Source organism: Tachysurus vachellii, chromosome 12, assembly GCF_030014155.1.
Source record: "Tachysurus vachellii isolate PV-2020 chromosome 12, HZAU_Pvac_v1, whole genome shotgun sequence".
In the NCBI taxonomy this organism is placed as follows: Eukaryota; Metazoa; Chordata; class Actinopteri; order Siluriformes; family Bagridae; genus Tachysurus; species Tachysurus vachellii.
Window position 1 is genome coordinate 1,744,486 of NC_083471.1, and position 22,801 is coordinate 1,767,286.

At 40.7% G+C, this 22,801-nt stretch overlaps 3 protein-coding genes and 1 long non-coding RNA gene across 5 annotated transcripts in view; 3 read left to right on the forward strand and 1 right to left on the reverse strand.

The window, feature by feature from the left end:
• The window catches only part of LOC132854401 (tripartite motif-containing protein 16-like), a 37,326-nt gene that overhangs the window by 11,038 nt on the left and 3,487 nt on the right, over positions 1-22,801 (forward strand). The window lies entirely within an intron of this gene.
• Positions 1,502-10,383, forward strand: il20ra (interleukin 20 receptor, alpha). 2 transcript variants are annotated; one of them, XM_060882775.1, is made up of 7 exons: positions 1,502-1,693; positions 3,269-3,407; positions 3,804-4,009; positions 4,964-5,136; positions 6,788-6,929; positions 7,804-7,943; positions 9,208-10,383. In XM_060882775.1, exons 1-7 carry the CDS (start codon positions 1,618-1,620, stop codon positions 9,895-9,897), a joined length of 1,566 nt encoding a protein of 521 aa, XP_060738758.1. In that variant the 5' UTR covers positions 1,502-1,617; the 3' UTR covers positions 9,898-10,383. The 2 variants fall into 2 exon arrangements, with proteins under 2 accessions (XP_060738758.1, XP_060738757.1); XM_060882774.1 differs by having other exon boundaries at positions 1,503-1,693; positions 6,785-6,929.
• On the forward strand, positions 14,603-22,002 carry cfap206 (cilia and flagella associated protein 206). The gene is made up of 12 exons (XM_060882771.1): positions 14,603-14,807; positions 15,665-15,748; positions 16,775-16,865; positions 17,236-17,424; positions 17,652-17,810; positions 18,272-18,465; positions 18,835-18,954; positions 19,055-19,253; positions 19,563-19,703; positions 20,724-20,917; positions 21,140-21,283; positions 21,385-22,002. Exons 1-12 carry the CDS (start codon positions 14,700-14,702, stop codon positions 21,610-21,612), a joined length of 1,851 nt encoding a protein of 616 aa, XP_060738754.1. The 5' UTR covers positions 14,603-14,699; the 3' UTR covers positions 21,613-22,002.
• LOC132854413 (uncharacterized) lies at positions 17,804-22,791 on the reverse strand. The gene is made up of 3 exons (XR_009649251.1): positions 22,665-22,791; positions 18,137-18,327; positions 17,804-18,007 (listed from the first exon to the last, which is right to left on the reverse strand). It is a non-coding gene; the product is annotated as an uncharacterized LOC132854413 (long non-coding RNA).

Sequence of the window (22,801 nt, forward strand, 5' to 3'; positions counted from 1 at the left end):
AAGGGACACGTACGTCAGTATAATTCAATAATCGGAACATTTAATAACCCGAGCATTTCTCTTTCAGACCACCAGAGGGCGATCACACAACACTTTTAAATGACTTCTTCACTTTACTCATTTTCTATTAGTTCTCAGAAAATAAAAAAACAAAAATCAACAACAATAATTTCCATAAACACAATACATATCTTAACATCATAGGATAGATAGATAGATAGATAGATAGATAGATAGATAGATAGATAGATAGATAGATAGATAGATAGATAGATAGATAGACAGATTACACAAAATTCACAGAGATCAGTTTTATATCTTTTCAAAAATTGCTTATTTGCAGAAATTATGTGTAAAATTTTATTGTAAATCTCACAAACTTTGTTTTTCACACTGAATTTATTTCAGTGTGTTTTAATAACTGGGTGCAATGGATCATATTTAGGTCAGTAATTTATTAATGCCTTGTATTTAACACTAGAGAGAGAGAGAGAGAGAGAGAGAGAGAGAGAGATTAAATAATTAGATGATAGAGGTCAGAAAAGTGAAACTTCAGGAAGGAAAATTATAATAATTCTGTAAAATGCTGAAAGTTATTTGAAGATTGAGGTGTAAAGTTCATCAGAACTGAAGAACTCAGTAAGTGGGAAAGCCCCAGTCAGGTTAGTCTGTATGTGTGCTGAACTTCCTCATAACCAGTTCTCCAGTTCATCAGTTCACATCGCACACGTTCACAGGTCTGAACTTTACCTGTCTGTCTGTTTCATCACGTGTTCTGTTCTTTATCTGAATGTGCAGATGCTGAACTGTTGTCTGTTCTACATTAATCTAATCCCCTAATCTGAGTCCTCATTGTTTATTTTTACTTCCTCTCTATTTATTAACCTTTTTCTGTTAATATACCGACATCCTATAAATATTAACATAATCCATATAAACTTTTATAAATTCTGACACTGAGTTCCTGTTTCCAAATAAGGTCATTTTTATTAATATAGTGTGACAATCTGACCACTGTGTGTGTTAGCAATAAAAAGACAACTCGGAGTGAAATAAATAATTATTTTTCTGTTTGATTGAATCAGAGGTGTTGATGAATTTTCATTTTTATATGAACGCGCTCGTTTCTCTGTTGCTATGGTAACAGCCCATAGCACGAGCGCTTATAATAAAATGTCAAATTAAAATAATAAATAATAAAAATGTAAAATTTGTGTATTCGTTCTTTTCTCTAACAAGGCGTCGATATGAACATTTATCTTATATAATCGTTTACTTTAAAGAAATAAATAGAGGTTTGTTTGTTTGTTTTTTAATAAAATAAATGTTTATTTATCACCACGTCATGTAAGTGTCTGTAAATCATTTCAGAACCAGATTTCAGTATTTAATTGTAATAAAAAGCGCTTGTTACAGGTAAAGCGACATGTTTGTAGTAACCTGAAGCTCCGCCCACTGGACGTGTAACTGAGAGAGAGAGAGTCAGAGAGAGAGAGAGAGAGAGAGAGAGAGAGAGCATGGAGTAAATTAGCGCTTGTGTTTTTATTTACGTACACATTTCTTCAGTAACAGGAGAAGGAGAAGAGGCGCGTGCAGCAGCAGCATGTCAGTGTACAGATGTGTACAGATGTGTTTATTTCACTAAGAGACATGATTCTGCTTTTACCGGCGGCTCTCTGTGTGCTCCTGACAGGTAAGTGCCGGAAATACGGGTCTCGTCCCAAAGCACACTGTAGTGCACTGAATATTCACAACACTTCACCCTACATTAAACTTTACTTAGTTTACAATACAAACAGATTCCGGAGGATTTGAGAAGAAATTCTTTATTATGTTGTTGTTATAGAGCAAGTCATGAACATGAGGAGAGTCGTTATTAAAGAAAAAAGAAGAGAAATAGGAACAATGAATGTTTTATTATTTATAAACCTATACTTTATTTATAAAAGAGTCAAATGGGGATTTAATACCTTCTTCTTCTTCTTCTTCTTCTTCTTCTTCTTCTTCTTCTTCTTCTTCTTCTTCTTCCATGTATTACATCTACACAGAAGTCAGTGATATGACAGAAACATCGTATCACGATACTCACAGACGTTTCTTCGATACACGACATGTAGCGTAACAATATTTCAGTTAACCAGCAGGAAAAAGCAGCAATGTTGGTTTTATATTTTTGTTTTTACACTGAAAAATAGAATAAATAAATTAATGAATGAATGAATGAACGAACAAACAAACAAACAAACAAACAAATAAATCTTAAATCAAGCAGGAAAAAAATTTGTTGCAGATATTTTTTTCCTAGAGATGTTTTGCTTTGATCCAAGATTTTTGTATAAATTTTGTTTGAGTTTCTATTTTCATTCATTCATTCAAATAAATGTTTAGCTTTGTATTGGGAGAAATGTGATAAAAGTTGTTTATGTTTAGCATTTGCTGAAAAGCAGAAGTTACTTCACTGTGTGATCTTGACACGAGATTAGAGATTATGTCTGATTTCTATGATGCAGTTCATTCTTCTTCTCTTTCATGCACTAAAACACCTGACATTTAGTTTTTCTCCTCATGCAGCTACAAAGTGTTTTTTTCCCTAACTGCAAAAAAGTTCAACCTGGTTTCATCTCAGATCATCAACACACACACACACACACACACACACACACACACACACACACACACACACACACACACACACACACACACACACAGGAAACCAAGGTGAGATCAGGGAGTTAGATGGGGTTCTTCTTGTGGTCTGCTAAATGAAACACAGACTGAAACACAGAGCTCCATTTTATACACACAGAACAGTACAGCTCAGAGTGCTTTCTATCCATCTATACATCTACCCATCTATCTATCTATCTATCTATCTATCTATCTATCTATCTATCTATCTATCTATCTATCTATCTATCAAAATAATTCAAAATAATCTATTTAATCCATTTCAGCACCCTAAATGAAGAACAGTGGCATGAAGCTGATAATAAACTCTAATATTAAACGAGCCGCATTAATTACCAGATGGATTAATAACATACAAAGTCATAATCGTATTGTCAGGTTCATTTTAGGAAAGCGCTTAATTTTTTAGAGACTACAGTCATGATTTTAGGAAACGTTCTTGTTATTGTGAGAGCTTCTTCTTCTTCTTCTTCTTCTTCTTCTTCTTATTATTATTATTATTATCATACACTATTCCTCATATAGTTTCAGTAGATTAAAGCCCGCTTTAAAAGACACGCTTTATATATTTCCCTGTTAGTGTCGTGTGTACGAGCAGATGAAGAGCTTCCTGCACCTCAAGATGTTCGTTTCCACTCTGTGAATCTGAGGAACATGGTGCGCTGGAGCTCAGGAACAGCTGACACCCAGGGAACCAGCTACACTGTGGAGTATGCAATGTGAGTCAAGAACAAAACACCACAATGTGAGGAGCCCCGTGTGAGGAGTGTGTGGAGTGTGTGCGGAGTGTGCAGAACTGTGTGAGGAGTGTGTGTGGATTGTGTGGAGCGTGTGAGGAGAGTGTGAGGATTGTGTGAGGATTGTGTGTAGAGTGTGTGAGGAGTGTGTGAGGAGTGTGTGAGGAGTGTGTGAGCAGTGTGTGAGGAGTGTGTGTGGAGTGTGTGAGGAGCGTGTGAGGAGCGTGTGAGGAGTGTGTGTGTGGAGTGTGTGTGGAGTGTGTGTGTGAGGAGTGTGTGGAGCGTGTGAGGAGTGTGTGGAGTGTAAGCATCTACACACATCTTCACTTAACACACTCAACACCCAGTGGTTTATTTGTTTGTTTGTTTCTGGTGTAGATACGGAGATGCTGTAGAAGTAGAAGGAAGTGAGCAGGTGGTGTGGAGGCCTGTGCAGCAGTGCACTGATGTCACACAGACAGAGTGTGACGTGACGGAACAGACTGGAGATACGGAGGAGGAATATTACGTCAGAGTGAGAGCTAACAGACCAAAAGGCCGCTCGGAGTGGACCGAGACAGACAGACGGCTCAGACTCGCAGACAGTGAGTGCACAAGGGAGAGAGAAAGGGGCGGAGTTCTAAAAAAATAAAAAGCAAAAAAATCTGTGTATATACAGTATATATTCTCCTCTTAGCAGATATCCTCCTCTTATATTTACACCACATGACTTAAGGTCATGTGATTAGATCATCATTTTGCTCTCGGTCGTCTCTTAGAATCTGTTTTATAAGAAGAGTTTTATTATTTCCAGGAAGTTCTTTAACCTGAAGTGAGGATACACTGAAGCACAAGATGAAGTTACACAGTTATATAGAGTAAATTAACCCGCAGTAATTACATCACTTATCACGTGTTAAAGCCCGTTTCCTGACTCACACAGTTACAGTAAGACACTCGGCCACGTCGCTGTACTTTGATCGTCAGTAACACGGCGGCTTTACACACAGTGATATCAGTGGAGCCTGAAGAGTGCGATTACAGTCAGATCATCAGAGACAGCGTTCTGAGGCCCCAACGTTCCTCTCACACATCTCCAGGAGATTTATTCCTCTTACAATACAGACGGATTGTAATGTTTCACACTGGTTATCGGTTTATAGTTACGTTTAACGCCAGTGAACGTCGGTGAGATTAAAAAAAAAAGAAAAAAATTATAAAACGTTACCAAAAATTCTCAAAAGTGTAAAAACAAAAACATTTCTGACTCTTACAAAGCGCTGACACTGGAGACTCCTTCCATAAAGTTACTTAAACGTTTAATGTGCATGTTTTTATTGGCGCTCGTTACATGTGAATAAGCTGTTGCTATAGAAACAGTGAGTGTTTAGGGACGTGCACATTAAATATTCCACTGTTTTACATTCAGAGCCGCTGTTATAGAAAATAGAATCAACACATGACGACCAATCAGAATCCAGCAGCCCTGAGAAATAAACAAAAAAACAACTTCAACTCTGATTTCTCTTTCTGATTTAAACCTGTTTTTTCTCCGCCAGCCATTCTGGGACCTCCTCAGGTGAACGTATCTGTGGTGGAGGACAAGCTGCAGGTGAAGCTGAGCGGCCCGTTCAGATGGAGGAACCTTGAAAAGAAGCGTCAGTCGATGTTTAACATCTTCCCTCACATGTCCTACAACATCAGCGTGTACAACAACAGCAGCAAGCACATGGTAGGACTCTGATCACCAGTCAGACTTCATCCCAGAGATTGACAGGAAGTAAAAATCCACCAAGTTTAGAAATGTAAAAATTATTGTTAAGATCAAAAAACAAAAAAGAAAAAAACAATCTGATATCCAGAGTCAGTGTGATAATTAGATCGGTCCAATCAAAAAAGCAAACGTATCAGATATCAGCAAAAGATTATTTATGTACCTGGAAATCTTTACAGATAAAGTAAACTGCTTTTTTAATTTAAATTTTGATTAATTATACATCATTATATTTTATATAAATTTTCAATTATAATTAATTACATTTATATTGTGCGATTGAGGGATTTATGTGCGGAAAAGTTGCATTTTTATTTTAACAGTAAACAAAAGCTTATTTTTTTATATTATTATTATTTTATACTTAAAATATAAAAAATTAATTAGGAATTAATATATTTTTTGTTTTTATTTTTAAAGAAGACATTTTGTCCAATCAGATGTTTCGTTATTCCGGACACCAATCAAACTTAAAGAAACAGTGATGTTAAAAACTGTATATATGTTATAAAAGGGGGGATTTGGATTGACTGTTAAACCTTACGATGAAACTCAGGGATAAACAGACACAGACGTGTGTGAGTTATTTACATTACAGCGTCCCGGTCGATGCTTCTGGCGTGCAGGGTTTCGCCTTACGGAAGTTTCGAAGTTGAGAAGGGAAAAAAAAATTTCATAAAGACGGCTCAGTGGCAGTTTTCACAACGCCTCTCAGGTTGCGGATCAGCGCTCCTGCCCTCGAGCTCGTCTGAAAAACAATCTGAGGTCTTCAACAATAAAAGAGGTGTCGGGTCACTGGAGCTTTCTACAGTTCTGGGACAAGCTGTGAATGGAAATAACAATTATGAGCCGAAAAATGACATTGTGGAGCTCCAGGTGATGCCTGCTGTCCGTATTTTACAAGTTATTTCAGAAACTCATGTAGTTTGGTGAAACCTGCCATCCAGAGCAGCTGTGTGAGCAGCTCAGTGTTGTTAGTTAAAGCTCTCCTCCAAGCAGGTTCAGCTTCAGGAGCTAGTGATGACTAAATCCATTTACACCACAGCGTTTTTAAATCCTGGACTCTGATCAGTCGTCAGGTGTCGATTAGATCACTCTTTAAAGATTGGAATTGTTGACAATTTTCTGTGGTATAAGAGAAATAAACCGCTCAAGACATCCGAAGTTAGCAGCATCAGGGCTCTAACAGGAACTTTGCTTTACTGCAACATGGGCCCCGTTCACACTGCAGGTAAAAGTGGCCCAAATTCTACTAAATTTCTACCCAAATTCTTCAGGAGTAGTCATTGTTATTGTTCGTTTGCGCATGCGGGTCAGTTCGAAACAGCAAACAGTTCACACTGGTATCTGATATAGGCCACATTTTAAAAGGTAATGTGAACAGCCAAACAAAAAAATCAGATCTGAGCAAAATATCCGAATTGAGCATTAAGACTTGCAGTGTGAACGCGGCCATGGAGTCACAATTCATTTCCTATAACAGTGAGACACACAGTGTGAGGTCATCAGCTGCAGGTAATTTGAGCTGGCTGTAAGGCGACTAGGTGTAATTCATCAAGCAGGTTGTCACATCTTTGTTTATTTATTTATTTATTTGGTTTATCAGCAGCACTTCCTGCAGCCGAAGAAGCTCCTGCTGCACGGCCCCCTGGAGTATAACACAGAGTACTGTGTGAGGGCAGAAGTGGTGTCGCTCTCTCTCCATCTGACCAACATTCAGTCTGACTGGATCTGCGTCTCCACCGCTGATGGTAAGATTCACCTAACGTTAATGTGTCACAGACTCATCTGGCCACATCTGCGCTGGTGTGTAGTGACCACAGCTGGGGTTTATTCAGGGCATGGCCTTGGTTTTTAATTTAGACAAGATTCTTCTCAAAATACTTAGATATACTAGTTAACTCGTCTCTAATATTCAGACATACTAGTTTATTCATCTCTAATACTCAGAAATACTAGTTAACTTGTCTCTAATACTCAGAAATACTAGTTAAGTCATCTGTAATACTCAGAAATACTAGTTAGGTCATCTCTAATACTCAGCAATACTAGTTTTCTCTTCTGTAAATACTCAGACACACAAGTTTAGGGATTTCACACTGCACATACTATAAGCAGGTCAGATTGGCAAATCAAGCTAGAAATACTAGCTACACACACTCACCACTGGACCCGAAACATAATTCCTTCCAATTTTTATTTTTCTTTGTAGCCCGTCTTATGATAATAATGTAATAATGTCGCAATGTGGCAGGACGGGTTTGGGTGAGAGCGAACGTTCCTCATTCCTGATGAACCTCACCTCATCGTTGTGTGATCAGTTATCCTTTCATTTCTAGGACGGATTTCATTCCTCCTGCACCTTAACCTGTGTGTGTTTGTGTGTATAACAAAGACGCTTAACCTCTGTCGCAGATGTTGCCGAAAAAAATAACGAATAAAATATCAAATATTTATTCAAATAAAAAAAACAGTGCATTAGAAATAGTGTGATATGCCGTGCAGCACAAATAAGAAAATGATCCAATATTTATAACAGAAAGATGTATAAACTTGTCGTTTGTCCATAACGAATAATTTAATCTCTCTCTCTCTCTCTCTCTCTCTCTCTCTTTCTCCCTCCAGACCCATTTAAATCTCAGATGATGCTGCTGATGTTAGGAGGCATTCTTCCTACCTCTGTATGTCTGTTTGTCTTGGTCGTAGTTCTAGGTTTCGCTTATTACTACATCTGCGGTCACAAACCGAGGCTGCCCAAGAGCATGGTGAGTCACCCAGCAAACCACAAACACACCTCACACACTCCGGTGCAGCATCTCTTACTGTACACACTGGCATATAGATTAAACTGGAGCCAGATTTTTCTTTAATATCTCAGGAGATTTGAGAAAGTGAAGTGTTTCATTAAAGGTTCAACTTTATCATAAACATTTCTCCTAAATTTCCATGAAACAAAATAAATAAAACTTAAATGGATAAAAATGTATTCCGGATATATAAATAATAATAAATTGGTATGAACGGATCACAACTCACAAATAATAAATTAATAAATAAATAGAGCGGATTATTTATCAGAAATTAAAATGAGGGGGAGGAATTTTAACCTTTTCTTCACCTGCACTTACAAATACTAAAAAAAGTATTCAAAAATACTCAAATGATCTCCAAGTAATCAAAGTAATATCGCAAAAATATTAGTGCTCTGTGGTCTCTAAATACTCAGAAATACTAATTTACTCTTTTGTAAATCTCAGACGTATTAGTTATTACACTGTTGTCCTAGTATTTACACGAGTCATATCAGAAATTACTCCTGACTGTACTTCTAACGTACCGTATTTAAACAAGATACTACTGTACATATAAAGCAGTGTACTAGAAACACTAACACACTTCTCTACAAACAAACCCGACATTATATGGTTCATCTGAGCATTAGGACACTAGTAAACCTGGCAGTGATCATTGTGGCGAAGGTTTCAGTTCTGAGAACACAGTGTGTCTGAGAACACAGCAGTCGAGACACGTGTGATCTTACAGGAGTGTTTAGTCTGTGTGACGTCTCTGTTTCTTTCTAACTGGTTTGCTAATGATGAGCTGTAATGTGAACGGGCGTGTCTTGATTTCTGAAATGTTGCTCTCCTGCATAGTTTCATTTCAGCCCTCGCTCTGGAATTCAGGCGCTCCTTATCTGGCTAGTCGAGATGCTAGGTACAGGAAAGAGCCTATGCTTTAATCAGACACTCTCACTGGCTCAAGGTGGAGTTTATTACAATCAGACTTGCAATCACAAGCATTTATTTCTTTATTTATTCACCTCGCCTTCACAACTCCTCGCTGCTAATTATAATAATTATGCTGCTTTCACACGGCAGTATGTTTCGGTTCGATACAGTAACCAGTATCGGGCTGACTAACTAACTAACTAACTAACTAACTAACTAACTTAGCTTGACCTCTCAATTCCAATTTTACTGACTGCTGTGAAATAATAATTATTACTATTTTTTTCACCTTTTCCTGTAGAAGGTCATTCAGCAGGATGTAGACAAGGATGTGGAAAAGAAACTGCAGACATTCCAGCCAGAGAAACATCCCACCATAAACGTGATCATCATCAACAACACCAACCTGAACATGGGGGAATCAAAGTGCGGTTTCCTCGGGTCATTTCATGGTGGTGTCCACATTCCCAAGCCCTTGCAACTTCCTGAGGTGAGCGAAACAATAGGAGGTGCTTATGCAGTGCAGAACATCCCGCAGACCTCAGAAGCAGAAGCAGAATCGGATTCACAAAGCTGTCGCAGCTCTCTGAAAGAGGATTACTGCTTGGTACACCAGGAAGATAGGAACCAGCTCACCCGCTGCCCAAATAACCCCCAGGTGGTCACATCATACATGGCACAGACTGAAAAGACAGAACAAGCACAGGAGGGAAATGAAGAAGAAGAGGAAGAATTTATGCAAACTACTTTTTGTAACTGGGACCGAGATACTGGCCAGCTCCAGCTGGACTTCCCTCTGCTGAGAAGCTTCAGATTTGAGACCCCTGAAACGACAGAGATGCAGACGAGCAGAACCCTGTCGCAGCTGCCACGCCGTCCAGACCTCACCAGTGTAGTTGTCAAGCAAGCTTCAGAAGAGACTGGAGATGACGACCTGCTCTTGATGATGGAAGAACAATGGGACCTGCAGGTCCAGAGCAGCACTGAGTAGATTCCGCAAAGGTCCCAGTCACCACTCTATTTTACTATATAAGCTCCCAACGTTCCGTATCTTAAAGACATTGATGCAAGTCAAAACATTGTTCTCACACATGAAGGTCCTCCTGATGGACGTCATGTCCTTGGTTTTAGATACAACACTGTTTTGTTTTACTGTTTTCTATGTGTATAATTAATATAATATAATATAATATAATATAATATAATATAATATAATATAATATAATAAATAAATAAATAAATAAATAAATAGATAGTATAATGTACTGCAGGATAGAAGAAAATAAACACACTCAGGGACAGGATTAGCTTTAGTGTTTCATTTAATGAGTTCATCTAATGTCTTAATGTTTTAAAAACATCATCGCATAACACGCAAGTACATGAATGAAGATATTTTTATACTTTTAAAAAAGTGTTCATTTAGAATAAAACTATAAAACTAATACAGAATTAAATAAATATTACAAAAAACAAAGTATATACGAACAAATGATGTTATTGTTATACATTATTTTTGCCTTCAGGTTCAAAAAAATCCATGAAATGTTAGATTTCTGTGATTCTTGTGTATTAATTGAATGTTCAGTATATTTATCATTTTATTATTATCTTTTCCTTCCACATTAATGTGAATGTCATAAGCAGGAAAATGCTTAAATGTTGAAGAGATTTGTTGCCAGATGAAGAATTTCTGTAGTATATCTTTTATTTAAAGTGAAATCTGTTTTTTGTTTTTTTTGTTTTTTGGTTGTTTGTAATTATTATTTTTTTATATAATGATATATGATATAATGATATAAACCAATACAATGATATAAATGAAGGATTTTTTAATCATAAAAATGGCACAAAATAAACACAAGAAGTCTGGAGAGAAATGTGTGGGAAATGTTTTACTCTTTGTCTCCAACTAGTGACCGTTAAAAAAAGTTTTAACCATTCTAATGTTCCTAACAGGTTTCAGCTTCAACGCTAGAACTTTATTGTAGAGTTCTAAATAGAGTTGTAAAGGATTTTTTCCTTCCTTTTACTTAATGTATATTCTTTGTTTGTATTCGTTTACTTGCCTTTTTACTCAGTTAAGCTACGCTATCATTAGCTGTCTGTAAATCTAGCCATGGGGGTCACAGTCCAGTGACTTCTGTGCCGGTCCCAAGCCCGGATAAATAGAGAGGGTTGCGTCAGGAAGGGCATCCGGCATAAAACATTGCCAAATCTAACCATGCGAGTTGTCAGTAAGATTTTCATACTGGATCGGTCGAGGCCCGGGTTAACAACGACCGCCATCGGCGCCGTTGACCTACAGGGCGCCGGTGGAAATTGGGCTACTGTTGGTCGAAGGAGTAGAGGAGGGAGGAGAGTGCACAGACAGAGAGAGAAGAGGAAAGGTAAGAGTGTAGGACTGAGAATAGGGACTCTGAATGTTGGTACTATGACAGGGAAAGGTAGAGAGCTGGCTGATATGATGGAGAGAAGGAAGGTGGATATACTGTGTGTACAGGAGACCAAGTGGAAGGGTAGCAAGGCTCGTAGTATAGGAGCAGGATTCAAGCTGTTTTATTATGGTGTGGATAGTAAGAGAAATGGGGTAGGTGTGGTCCTGAAGGAGGAGTTTGTGAGGAATGTTCTGGAGGTGAAGAGAGTGTCAGACAGGGTGATTTTGAGTCTGAAGTTAGAGATTGAAGGGGTGATGTTGAATGTTGTTAGTGGTTATGCCCCACAGGTAGGTTGTGAGTTAGAGGAGAAAGAGAGATTCTGGTGTGAATTCGATGAGGTGATTGAGAGTATTCCCACGGGTGAGAGAGTGGTGATAGGAGCGGATTTTAATGGACATGTTGGTGAGGGGAACACAGGTGATGAGGAGGTGATGGGCAAGTTTGGAGTTAAGGAAAGGAACCTTGAAGGACAGATGGTAGTAGACTTTGCTAAGAGGATGGACATGGCTGTGGTTAACACGTATTTTCAGAAGAGGGAGGAACATAGAGTGACTTACAAGAGTGGAGGTAGGAGAACACAGGTAGACTACATCCTTTGTAGAAGAGGCAATCTGAAAGAGATTAGTGACTGTAAAGTGGTAGTGGGAGAGAGTGTAGCCAGACAGCATAGGATGGTGGTGTGTAGGATGACTCTGATGGTCTGTAAGAGGAAGAGGTCAAAGATAGAGAAGAAAACTAAGTGGTGGAAGCTGAAAAAGGAGGAATGTTGTGAGGAATTTAGACAGAAGTTGAGGCAGGCTCTGGGTGGTCAGGTAGTGCTGCCGGATGACTGGGAAACTACAGCAGAAGTGATCAGGGAGACAGGGAGAAAGGTGCTGGGTGTGTCATCTGGAAGGAGGAAAGAAGATAAGGAGACTTGGTGGTGGAATGAGGAAGTTCAGGATAGTATACAGAGGAAGAGATTAGCCAAGAAGAAGTGGGATATGGACAGGACTGAAGAGAATAGACAGGAATACAAGGAGTTACAGCGCAGAGTGAAGAGGGAGGTGTCTAAGGCCAAGCAGAAGGCATATGATGAGTTGTACACTAGGTTAGACACTAGAGAAGGAGAGAAGGACTTGTACAGGTTAGCTAGACAGAGGGATCGAGATGGGAAGGATGTGCAGCAAGTTAGAATTATTAAGGATAGAGATGGAAGGGTGCTCACAAGTGAGGAGAGTGTACAGAGGAGATGGAAGGAATACTTTGAGGAGCTGATGAATGAGGAAAATCAGAGGGAAAAAAGAGTAGAAGGGGTGAACTCTGTGGAACAGGAAGTAGATAAGATTAGAAAGGATGAAGTCAGGAAGGCCTTGAAGAGGATGAAAAGTGGAAAGGCAGTTGGTCCTGACGACATCCCGGTAGAGGTCTGGAAGTGTCTAGGAGAGGCAGCAGTGAAATTTTTAACTAGTTTGTTCAACAGGGTATTAGAAAGTGAGAGGATGCCTGAGGAATGGAGAAGGAGTGTGTTAGTGCCGATCTTTAAGAATAAGGGTGACGTGCAGAGTTGCAACAACTATAGGGGGATAAAGTTGATGAGCCATACAATGAAGTTGTGGGAAAGAGTAGTGGAAGCTAGGTTAGGAAGGTGGTGGAAATTTGTGAGCAGCAGTATGGCTTCATGCCGAGAAAGAGCACAACAGATGCAATTTTTGCTCTGAGAATGTTGATGGAGAAGTATAGGGATGGTCAGAGGGAGTTGCACTGTGTGTTTGTAGACTTAGAGAAAGCGTATGACAGGGTGCCAAGAGAAGAGCTGTGGTACTGTATGAGGAAGTCAGGAGTAGCAGAGAAGTATGTCAGAGTGGTGCAGGACATGTATGAGAGGAGCAGGACAGTGGTGAGGTGTGCTGTAGGTCAGACAGAGGAGTTTACAGTGGAGGTGGGACTGCATCAGGGATCGGCTCTGAGCCCCTTCCTGTTTGCTATAGTGATGGACCAGTTGTCAGAGGAGGTCAGACAGGAGTCTCCTTGGACGATGATGTTTGCAGATGACATTGTGATCTGTAGTGAGAGCAGGGAGCAGGTGGAGGAAAACCTGGAGAGGTGGAGGTTTGCGCTGGAGAGAAGAGGAATGAAAGTCAGTTGTAGTAAGACTGAGTACATGTGTGTGAATGAAAGGGAGGGAAGTGGAATAGTAAGGTTACAGGGTGAAGAGGTGAAGAAGGTACAGGAGTTTAAGTACTTGGGGTCAACAGTCCAGAGTAATGGAGAGAGTGGGAAAGAAGTAAAGAAGCGAGTGCAGGCAGGTTGGAGTGGGTGGAGAAAGGTGTCAGGAGTTCTGTGTGATAGGAAAATATCAGCAAGAATCAAGGGGAAGGTGTACAGGACAGTGGTGAGACCGGCCGTGCTGTATGGTTTAGAGACAGTGACACTGAAGAAGAGACAGGAGTCAGAGCTTGAGGTAGCCGAGCTGAAGATGTTGAGGTTCTCTTTGGGTGTGACAAGATTGGACAGGATTAGGAACGAGTACATCAGAGGGACAGCCCATGTTGGACGTTTGGGGGACAAAGTTAGGGAGGCGAGATTAAGATGGTTTGGACATGTTCAGAGGAGGGAGAGTGAGTATATTGGTAGGAGAATGTTGGACATGGAGCTGCCAGGCAGGAGGCAAAGAGGAAGGCCAAAGAGGAGGTATATGGATGTAATTAATGAGGATTTGAAGCTAGTGGGTGCAAGTGTTGAGGATGCAGAAGATAGGGTTAGGTGGAGAGAGATGATTCGCTGTGGCGACCCCTGAAGGGAAAAGCCGAAAGAAGAAGATCATTAGCTGTCTGTAAAAAGTCAGTTGCTTTATAGGATTTTAGACATTTCAGCTAAAAGATATGAAATCCAATTATTTTTCAATAACATGCAAAATTATTCATAAGTCATACGGTAGTGGACAATTTTTGGGAAGAGGATATATAACACAGGATAAAAAGAAAACAATGGTAGAGAATAAGAAAAGGAAGTGAGAAGTGAGGAAACATAAATGACAAAAATAAACAAAGTCTTTGTGTGAAATCGAAACGAGAAAATAGGAAATAGAGAGAGAAAAACGTACATACAGACATATAAAACGCGTTTATATCATATACACACAGGTGATTATAAAAACAAACAGACTTGTACATGTACACATTGTCTCCCTCTCTGGTGGATTACGGAACTACAACGCGCATGTATTTACGTCTCTATGGCAACCAGATTCGGGTTACGACATGATTGGAACGTGAACTGATAGCGAGTGAAGGGAATTTCGTTTATTAAAAGGAAAACATATTTAAGAACGAACTTAAATATATATTTGTAGCTGAGTTGTAGTATCTACATCATGTCTCGAGCACAGGCTGAAAGTGTTATTAAAAACATCATCCGTGACATAGCAGATCAGTGCATGAGGAAAGGCCAAGCTGTGTCTGAAACCCTCACTGCCTTCATGGTGAGTCTATGACCTGCTCATTACATCTCAATCTATTTATAAAGCATCTGTGTCACGTGGGGATGATAAACCAGTGCTGACCATTTTATTGTTAAATCAAGGAATGAAAGATCATGTGATTAGTGTTCGAGTTAGTAAGGAGATATTTAGTGAATATTTGACCCCCCCCCCTCTCTCTCTGTGTGTCTCTCTCTCTGTCTGTCTTTCTGACTGTCTCTCTCTTTCTCTCTCTCTCTCTCTCTCTCTCTCTCTCTCTGTCTCTCTCTCTCTCTTTCTGTCTTTCTGTCTCTCTCTTTCTCTCTGTCTGTCTGTCTCTGTCTGTCTCTCTCTCTCTCTCTCTCTCTCTCTCTCTCTCTCTGTCTTTCTGTCTGTCTCTGTCTGTCTCTCTCTCTCTCTCTCTCTCTCTCTCTCTCTCTCTCTCTGTCTTTCTGTCTGTCTCTGTCTGTCTCTCTCTCTCTCTCTCTCTCTCTCTCTGTCTCTCTCTCTCTCTCTCTCTGTGTCTCTCTCTCTGTCTGTCTCTCTGTCTGTCTCTCTCTCTCTCTCTCTCTCTCTCTCTCTCTCTCTGTGTCTCTCTCTGTCTGTCTCTGTCTCTCTCTCTTTCTCTCTCTCTCTCTCTCTCTCTCTCTCTCTCTCTCTCTCTCTCTCTCTCTCTCTCTCTCTCTCTCTCTCTGTGTGTGTCTCTCTCTGTCTGTCTCTCTGTCTGTGTCTCTCCCTCTCTCTCTCTCTCTCTCTCTCTCTCTCTGTCTGTCTCTCTGTCTCTCTCTGTCTCTCTCTCTTTCTGTCTCTCTCTCTTTCTCTCTCTCTCTCTCTCTCTCTCTCTCTCTCTCTCTCTCTCTCTCTCTCTCTCTCTCTCTCAGGTCAAAGCTGTGGTTTTGGACCCACAGAATCTCTTTAACATCGACCGAACACTGACCAAGCAGGATGTGGAGAAACTGATTGAGGTACAGAGTCTTTACATTCTGATTCTTTTGCACTATGGTTTCTATGGTAACAGCTCAGTCACATGGACGCTCTGTTAATAATAATACACATAGTTTATGTAAGTTTAACATATGTCTGTTTAATTCACTTCGACGGAAACAGAACAGAGAGACGATTGAATGAAGGACAGTTTATCACTACAAGAACAGGAACTAACTGTAAAACACATTGTTATAAAGTTAGCGCTTAGGCGCCCTCTAGTGGGCTTTGATGGATTTGCCGATGTTTAAATGCGCCTCTCTCATCACCTGAGCAAACAGTTTGTGGTTGATTAATAACTATAAGCGTCCATTCGAGAAAAGTGACATCATTATTGTTCTACAATGGAGTACTTGATATAGGCTGAAACGGATATTTATACACTTTATACTTTAAGAGAATTATTTTCTTTGAGCCAAATATAATGCTAATGTTAAAGTTATATGTCTTCATGAAGAAGTGCGTTTATACATGGAACCTTGTTGTTTATACCTATGTTGTTTGTTTGTTTATTGCACCCACACAAACACCACACACACACACACCACACACACCATACACACACACACACACACACACCACAGACACACCACACAGACACACCACACACACCACACACACACCACACACACACACAAACACACACACACCATACACACACACACCATACACACACACACACACACACACACACACACACCATGCACATAGCTACATCTCCACTATTCTGAGCTAAGCTGAATTCACCCTGTAGGATTTAAAGTGTAATGTATTTCTGTGCTGTTGAAGAATTTCAGTAAACTGTTCAAATTTATTCCTGGATCCTGTCTTGTGTTCGGACCGACGCTCCAGTGCGAGAACTTTAGCCTCCTAAACACCTGAGGTCCTTTCTCTTAAACACACATGAAACTATAATTGATTGTGTGTGTGTGTGTGTGTGTGTGTGTGTGTGTGTGTGTGTGCGCGCGTGCATGCGTGTGTGCGTGTGTGTGTCTCTCTGCTTTCAGTTGTGTGTGAACAGACTGTTGGATCAGATGAGTCCAGCTTTGGACACCATTAAAATGCAGGTTCACTTCGATATGAATTACACGTCTCGACGTAAGTAAGATTGTTATTATTTCTGCTCTCAGTAATGTGTGTGTTTGTGTGTGACAGTGAGAATTTCCTGTCATTGTCTTTTTGTCCTAATGTGTTCACCTTCTGTGTCCAGTCCCTAAATTGTTTTTATTTATTCATACCATATCACATGTCTCTCATCTATAAAATCCTAGCTTTGTTTCATGCTTCCTTTATTTCTACATCTGTTTTTATACTTTGTTGTTGTTGTTGTTGTTGTTGTTTCTGATATCAGGTTGCTCTTGTTTAACGCTTCCTGACTGAGACTGATCACTTCTGCTCCCTGCAGGTTTTCTACCTGTATCTTGCCCTGTAATTGTGTCTGGTGTGTAACGTGTTCACCTCCGTGCAGGTGAGTTTGCGGATGAGCACCAGAAGGTGGTGCAGATGCGTCTCCTGCCCGTGTTTCGGGAAATCACAGACAGCAGAGCCAAGAGCCGAGACGAGCTGGACGCTCTGTACCGCAGGATAGTCACCTATGTCATTTTACGCTCCGGCCTTGGCTCGGCCTCCGACATCACCAACGTACAAGAAGCCACAGGTGAGAACACCTGAAACGCCCATGACAGATTCATCTAGATATAATCACTCTGTTTCCATTCAGGTTCATGGATTTGAGTATGTTATGATTAAAAGATGCATTAATGTTATCTGTGGTGTGAGATCTTACAGGATCCTACCGGACCTTTTGTAGCACATCATTCACATTTTTTTATGCTAGCTCTTTCTCTCTGTGTGTGTGTGTGTGTGTGTGTGTGTGTGTTATAGCCGCCCTGCAGAGTGTGTTCCCCCCATCAGAGCTGGCCGCCTTCCTGTCTCTCCTCGGACACGATAAAGAGCTGCAGCTGAACGAACTCACCACGATCGTCACCGGGATTCGCCTCTACAACAAGGACAGCGGGAAGGGAGGAGAGAGCATCGAGGACCGTGAGCACATCTCACTTTAACTCCTCAGTAACTTCTCAGTGCTCTGACAGGAACACGGGTTTATATTCATGCTCTCAGACTACCAGCTTCTAGTATGTTTATGTTTCCATGGTTACAGTTCACTCGTTTTAGACACATAACAGAAAATCGTTGGTAAGGAGAGGTGTAACGTCCATGGAAGGAGTCTCTATAATCTGCTGTGGTTTAAGAGGAATAAAAGACTCAGATTAGTTTCATTAGTTACTATGTTACTTACTACATACTTAATTTCAACCGATTTGTTCACAAATACAAGCAGAACGTTTAACTAAATGATGATTACTTACAATAATGGTGTTGCTCAATTAGTCTGTCAGTGTACAGGTGGGTTTTCTTGGCTGAAATGATCTAAATGGCTTTTCCCTGTTTCCCCGTTGTTACCCGGTCCTGGTTCCGGTCCTGGTTCCGGTTCTCCCACGAAGTTCTTGCCGTCCTGAACAAGGCTCTTCCTGCTGCCAGCACGGATATAGAGCGTGAACTGGAAGAGACGCAACATTTAGCCTGGAGCTACACCACTCTGCTGGAGAATATCTCTACACACAAATTAAACATGGACCTGCTCACACAGGCTCTGTACAACACACGCCAACACGAAGCTTTCCTCAAATTAATCCTAGTGAGTTACAAAGATGTCAAAAATATTTAGTAGGATGACTCACGGCCGTATGCTAGCAATTTATGGAGCTAGCCTGGCAGTGGTGGCTCAAGTGGTTAAGGCTCTAAGGTTGTTGATTGGAGGATCAGGGTTCAAGCCCCAGCACTGCCAAGCTGCCACTGTTGGGCCCTTGGGGAAAAAGAATTCCACTGTGCTGTAAAGTATATGTGGCGATAATAAAGGCATTTCCTTCCTAATAGATAAACATTTAGGTTTCTGTTAATATTATGGATTGTGTTTTTTAGTATTTATAAATTTCAGCCAGCAGAAAAATCTCTGTGTAGTAGTTTGTCAATACACAGCGATATGAAGTCCATGTGTCTCTACCAGGCAGACGTGTTCACCTGCGCAAAGCAAGTGGAGGCTCATCAGACTGACCTCATTTTAAGGATGAGGATGCTGAAGAACACAGTTCACACCAAAACCGCCGTACCAACCTCCCAAGTGTTCGTAAGTCTCCCATTTTCCATCCATAACATAAACATGACGAAATCCTGACTGACGCCTCAGTTCGATCTCAGTCTGCTCATTTCAAATTCCTCTCCATCAGCCTCAATTCATGGCATTGGCCAAGCTGTGGGCGGGGCTTCAAGATGAGGCGCTTCTGCTGAACATGCTCAGGAACGTTGCGCTGAGCCTGAAGCCGTTCCTCTCGGCTCAGTCCCAGCTGCTGGAGAAAGATCAGCTGGATCAGATGCTGGAGGGTGAGAGCGTCAGATCTGATGCTGAGAGAGCTGCTGAGAGCTCAGGTATGCGGCATCATCTCAGACGCTTCATCTTGTTACGTTACATTTAACCTTGTGTAGCGTCCATGAAACGTTCTGTAGATATAGACATATGTGCTCTTGTTACTAACATGGTAATAAACATCCCACTACATTTTTTCATTTGTTTATTTTCCTGTGAACGATGTGTTACTATAGCAACCATAGTGATAATATAAACATCTGCAGTAGCTGCTACAGTTATGGAAAATGAATCAAGTATGAATAAATTGTACGTTTGTCGTTTTGTGTGTTTTTTGGTTTTTGTGTGTTTGTTGCCTGTGTGTTGCTCAGAGGAGCGAGTGGATCCAAAGGAGATAATGGGCTCAGAGTGGATTCTTCCTGAGACCACAGCTAACTTTGAGCAGCTCCCTTTACAGTACAGAGGTGTTTGTGGATACACTCTGGTGGAGAAGAACGGCCTCCTGCTGCCAGGTTCACTGAGAACTTTTTTCCAACATGCAAAATGTTAAACAGGAATAAACTAAGAATCACTCGAGGGACTAGTTACCATTTAGACCACTGTTTAATTAGATACTCAGAAAGAACAAATCATCGCTGTCGGGCGGAAACCTCATATGTCCAAATTTTGTCAATTTCATATTTTTTCACATATCGATGCTATTGGTCAGTCCCCACGTGGGTCTGTTATTTTTACAAGTTATTAACCAATCTAAAGTCTTGAAAATAGCTTGAGCACAAATCTCATAACTCCATTGGACACTTCAACTGTCCACCTCTTCCTCACTCCGCGGGAGAGCTTCACGGCATATTTCTCCTCAAGAAGAGTCGCAACGAATCAACACGTCTTCTGAGGTAAATGTCTTCAAAACACTGGGCTCAAAGAAAAAAAAATCTTGACCCCCGCTAGTTCTGGTGCTCGTCTGAGGACAGGAATTTAGCGCAAGACAATCCACTGCAACGCGGACTAAACCCTGTGCACTGCAGATAAGGTACGGCGTTTTTTTCATTTCCTGAAAAATAACGGTTTTGGAGATACGAGGATTCCGTCTGACAGCGAAGATATGTAAAATACTGACAGTGAAATATCTCTGACTGACTAACATTAAAGCTACTTGATCCTCATTAAGTCCTTCATGCTGCGACCTGATTGGCCAGGACATAATAAGCAAGTGACATGGCTTATGGCCTTGTGGGCGTGGCCTGTACAATGTATTTTTTTTAGTTACAATATCTACTTATTTACTAATCATTTGGTGTGAAATTGGGTTCCATTTACGTCCTCGGCTTTATTCTCAGATTAGATTAGCAAAGTAAACTAACTGTACTAGCTACATACATACATACATACATACATACATACATACATACATGCGACAAACAGCTGTCGCTCTGACGCTTGTTAGTGTAAAACTAGATAAATAAATAAAGGACTAGCTTTAGGACAAGATGTTAACAGTTATTCTGAGACTCAATCGTCACTTTTTTCTAAAGGCAACCCAAACATCGGCATCCTGAAGCACAAGGAGAAATACTACAGCTTCAGCTCCAAGCAGGCAGCGTATCAGTTCGCCTTCAACCCAGACAAGTACATCGAGCTGATAGCAGAAAGAGCCAAGAGATCTCCAGAGCTGATCCAGCTCCTTGAGCTTCATCAGCAGTTTGCCAGAGTGACTCCGTACTCTCAGGTAACGTTGACGTGTGACTTCTCATGGATCTACTCCTTCATCTCCTCTACCTCCTCTCTGAGCTCTTAGAATATAATCACAGTACGTAACATTGTGACAGGCAAGTAATCAACGAGGGGCTGCACTGACGAGCATGTGGACTGTTAATGACCGCTTTACTCCGTTAGAAATTCTGTACACTATCACCTGCTGTACCTGAAGGTGACGAGTGTGTTTCCACAGATGCAGTCAGGTGAAAGACTGCTGGTGAAACCCATCAGTAAAAGCGAGAGCAGCACACAGACAGACACACACCTGCTAGAGAGCAACTTGGTCAGATCTTATGAGTGGAACGAGTGGGAGCTGAGACGAAAAGCCCTCAAACTGGTGAGCTTTTGCCTGAAATCATTTTAACTACAGTTTAACTTATATGGGGGTCATAAAGCTCACTTAAATCATTTATCACATTATTTCCTCCTGTTATTAAGGCAAACCTGCGCAGTCAGGTAACTCGCTCCATGCAGACCGACCTGAGCCACACGAGGAGACACAACGCCACCCAGACGTTCGCAATGAAAGACTCCGCCAGCCAGACCAAGAGAGACGGATCGAGTAACGTACCGAAACCTCAAATCTACCTGGCTGTGCTGAGAAGAGGAGCAAGTCCAACCGCTCACATGACCAAAATCGATATAACTAGAGCCGTGAACGACTAACTAGTGTTTGTTTATTCGATACTTCTACTGTACAAAGGTAGCATCGTATGAACGTATTGTATATACTGAGCTGTTGGACCCTGGATGCTGATTGGTCAGAAGGTGTAGATTAATTCTCTAGAACAGCAGTTCTGACAGTAGTGCAGGTTTAGATCAGTGTATTGGGTCTGAGAGATTATGGTTTCTATAGTAACGGCTCATCCACATGGACTGCAGGACAGACGAGTTTACGCTTCTCGGAGGTTTTTCTCTTACATGAAAGCAGGATTTCCTTTCTGTCTTATCGACTGTAAGAGAAAGGGGACGGTGAGGGGACGACTGTTATTGTAACTGAGCGTAACAACAAGTGGATGAAAATGATGACGTTCAAAAATAAACTGAAATTGGGAATTGTTGGCTGTGGAATTTTATTAGAGCATTAAAATGTTTGATGAAATGAAACACACACACACACACACTTACATACATACACACACATACAGACACACACACACACATACAGTACACACACACACACACATACATACATACACACACACGCACACTCACACACACATACAGACACACACACACATACATACAGACACACACACACATACATACAGACACACACACTCACACGCACACATGCACACTCACACACACAGACACACACATACACACACATACACACAAACACACATACATACACACACACACACACACAAACACACACACATACACACACACATACATACAGACACACAGACACACACACACACATACATACAGACACACACACGCACACTCACACACACAAAGAATAAAAGGACCTGAAAAACTTTAACCTCCATCAGACTTTATGCCTAATAAATGAATGATTATAATGAAAGTAGTGGATATAATTATAGTAAATAATATGAGTAATAAAAGCACACTGTCATGTTGTACAGAAATAATCCATGCTGCTGTGAATTTAACAGTTTTTCTTTAAAGACTGCAACAGGTCTATAAAATGAGATTCGTACACACCCATTTACGACCAGCATAATGCACACCTGAAGCACACAAACCTGATCAGTGTTGCTCTCTCTCTCTCTCTGGGAACATGGCCACAGCCAACATTTCAGTAGATCAGGACCAGTTCATCTGTCCAGTGTGTCTGGATCTCCTGAAGGATCTGGTGACTCTCTCCTGCGGTCACAGTTTC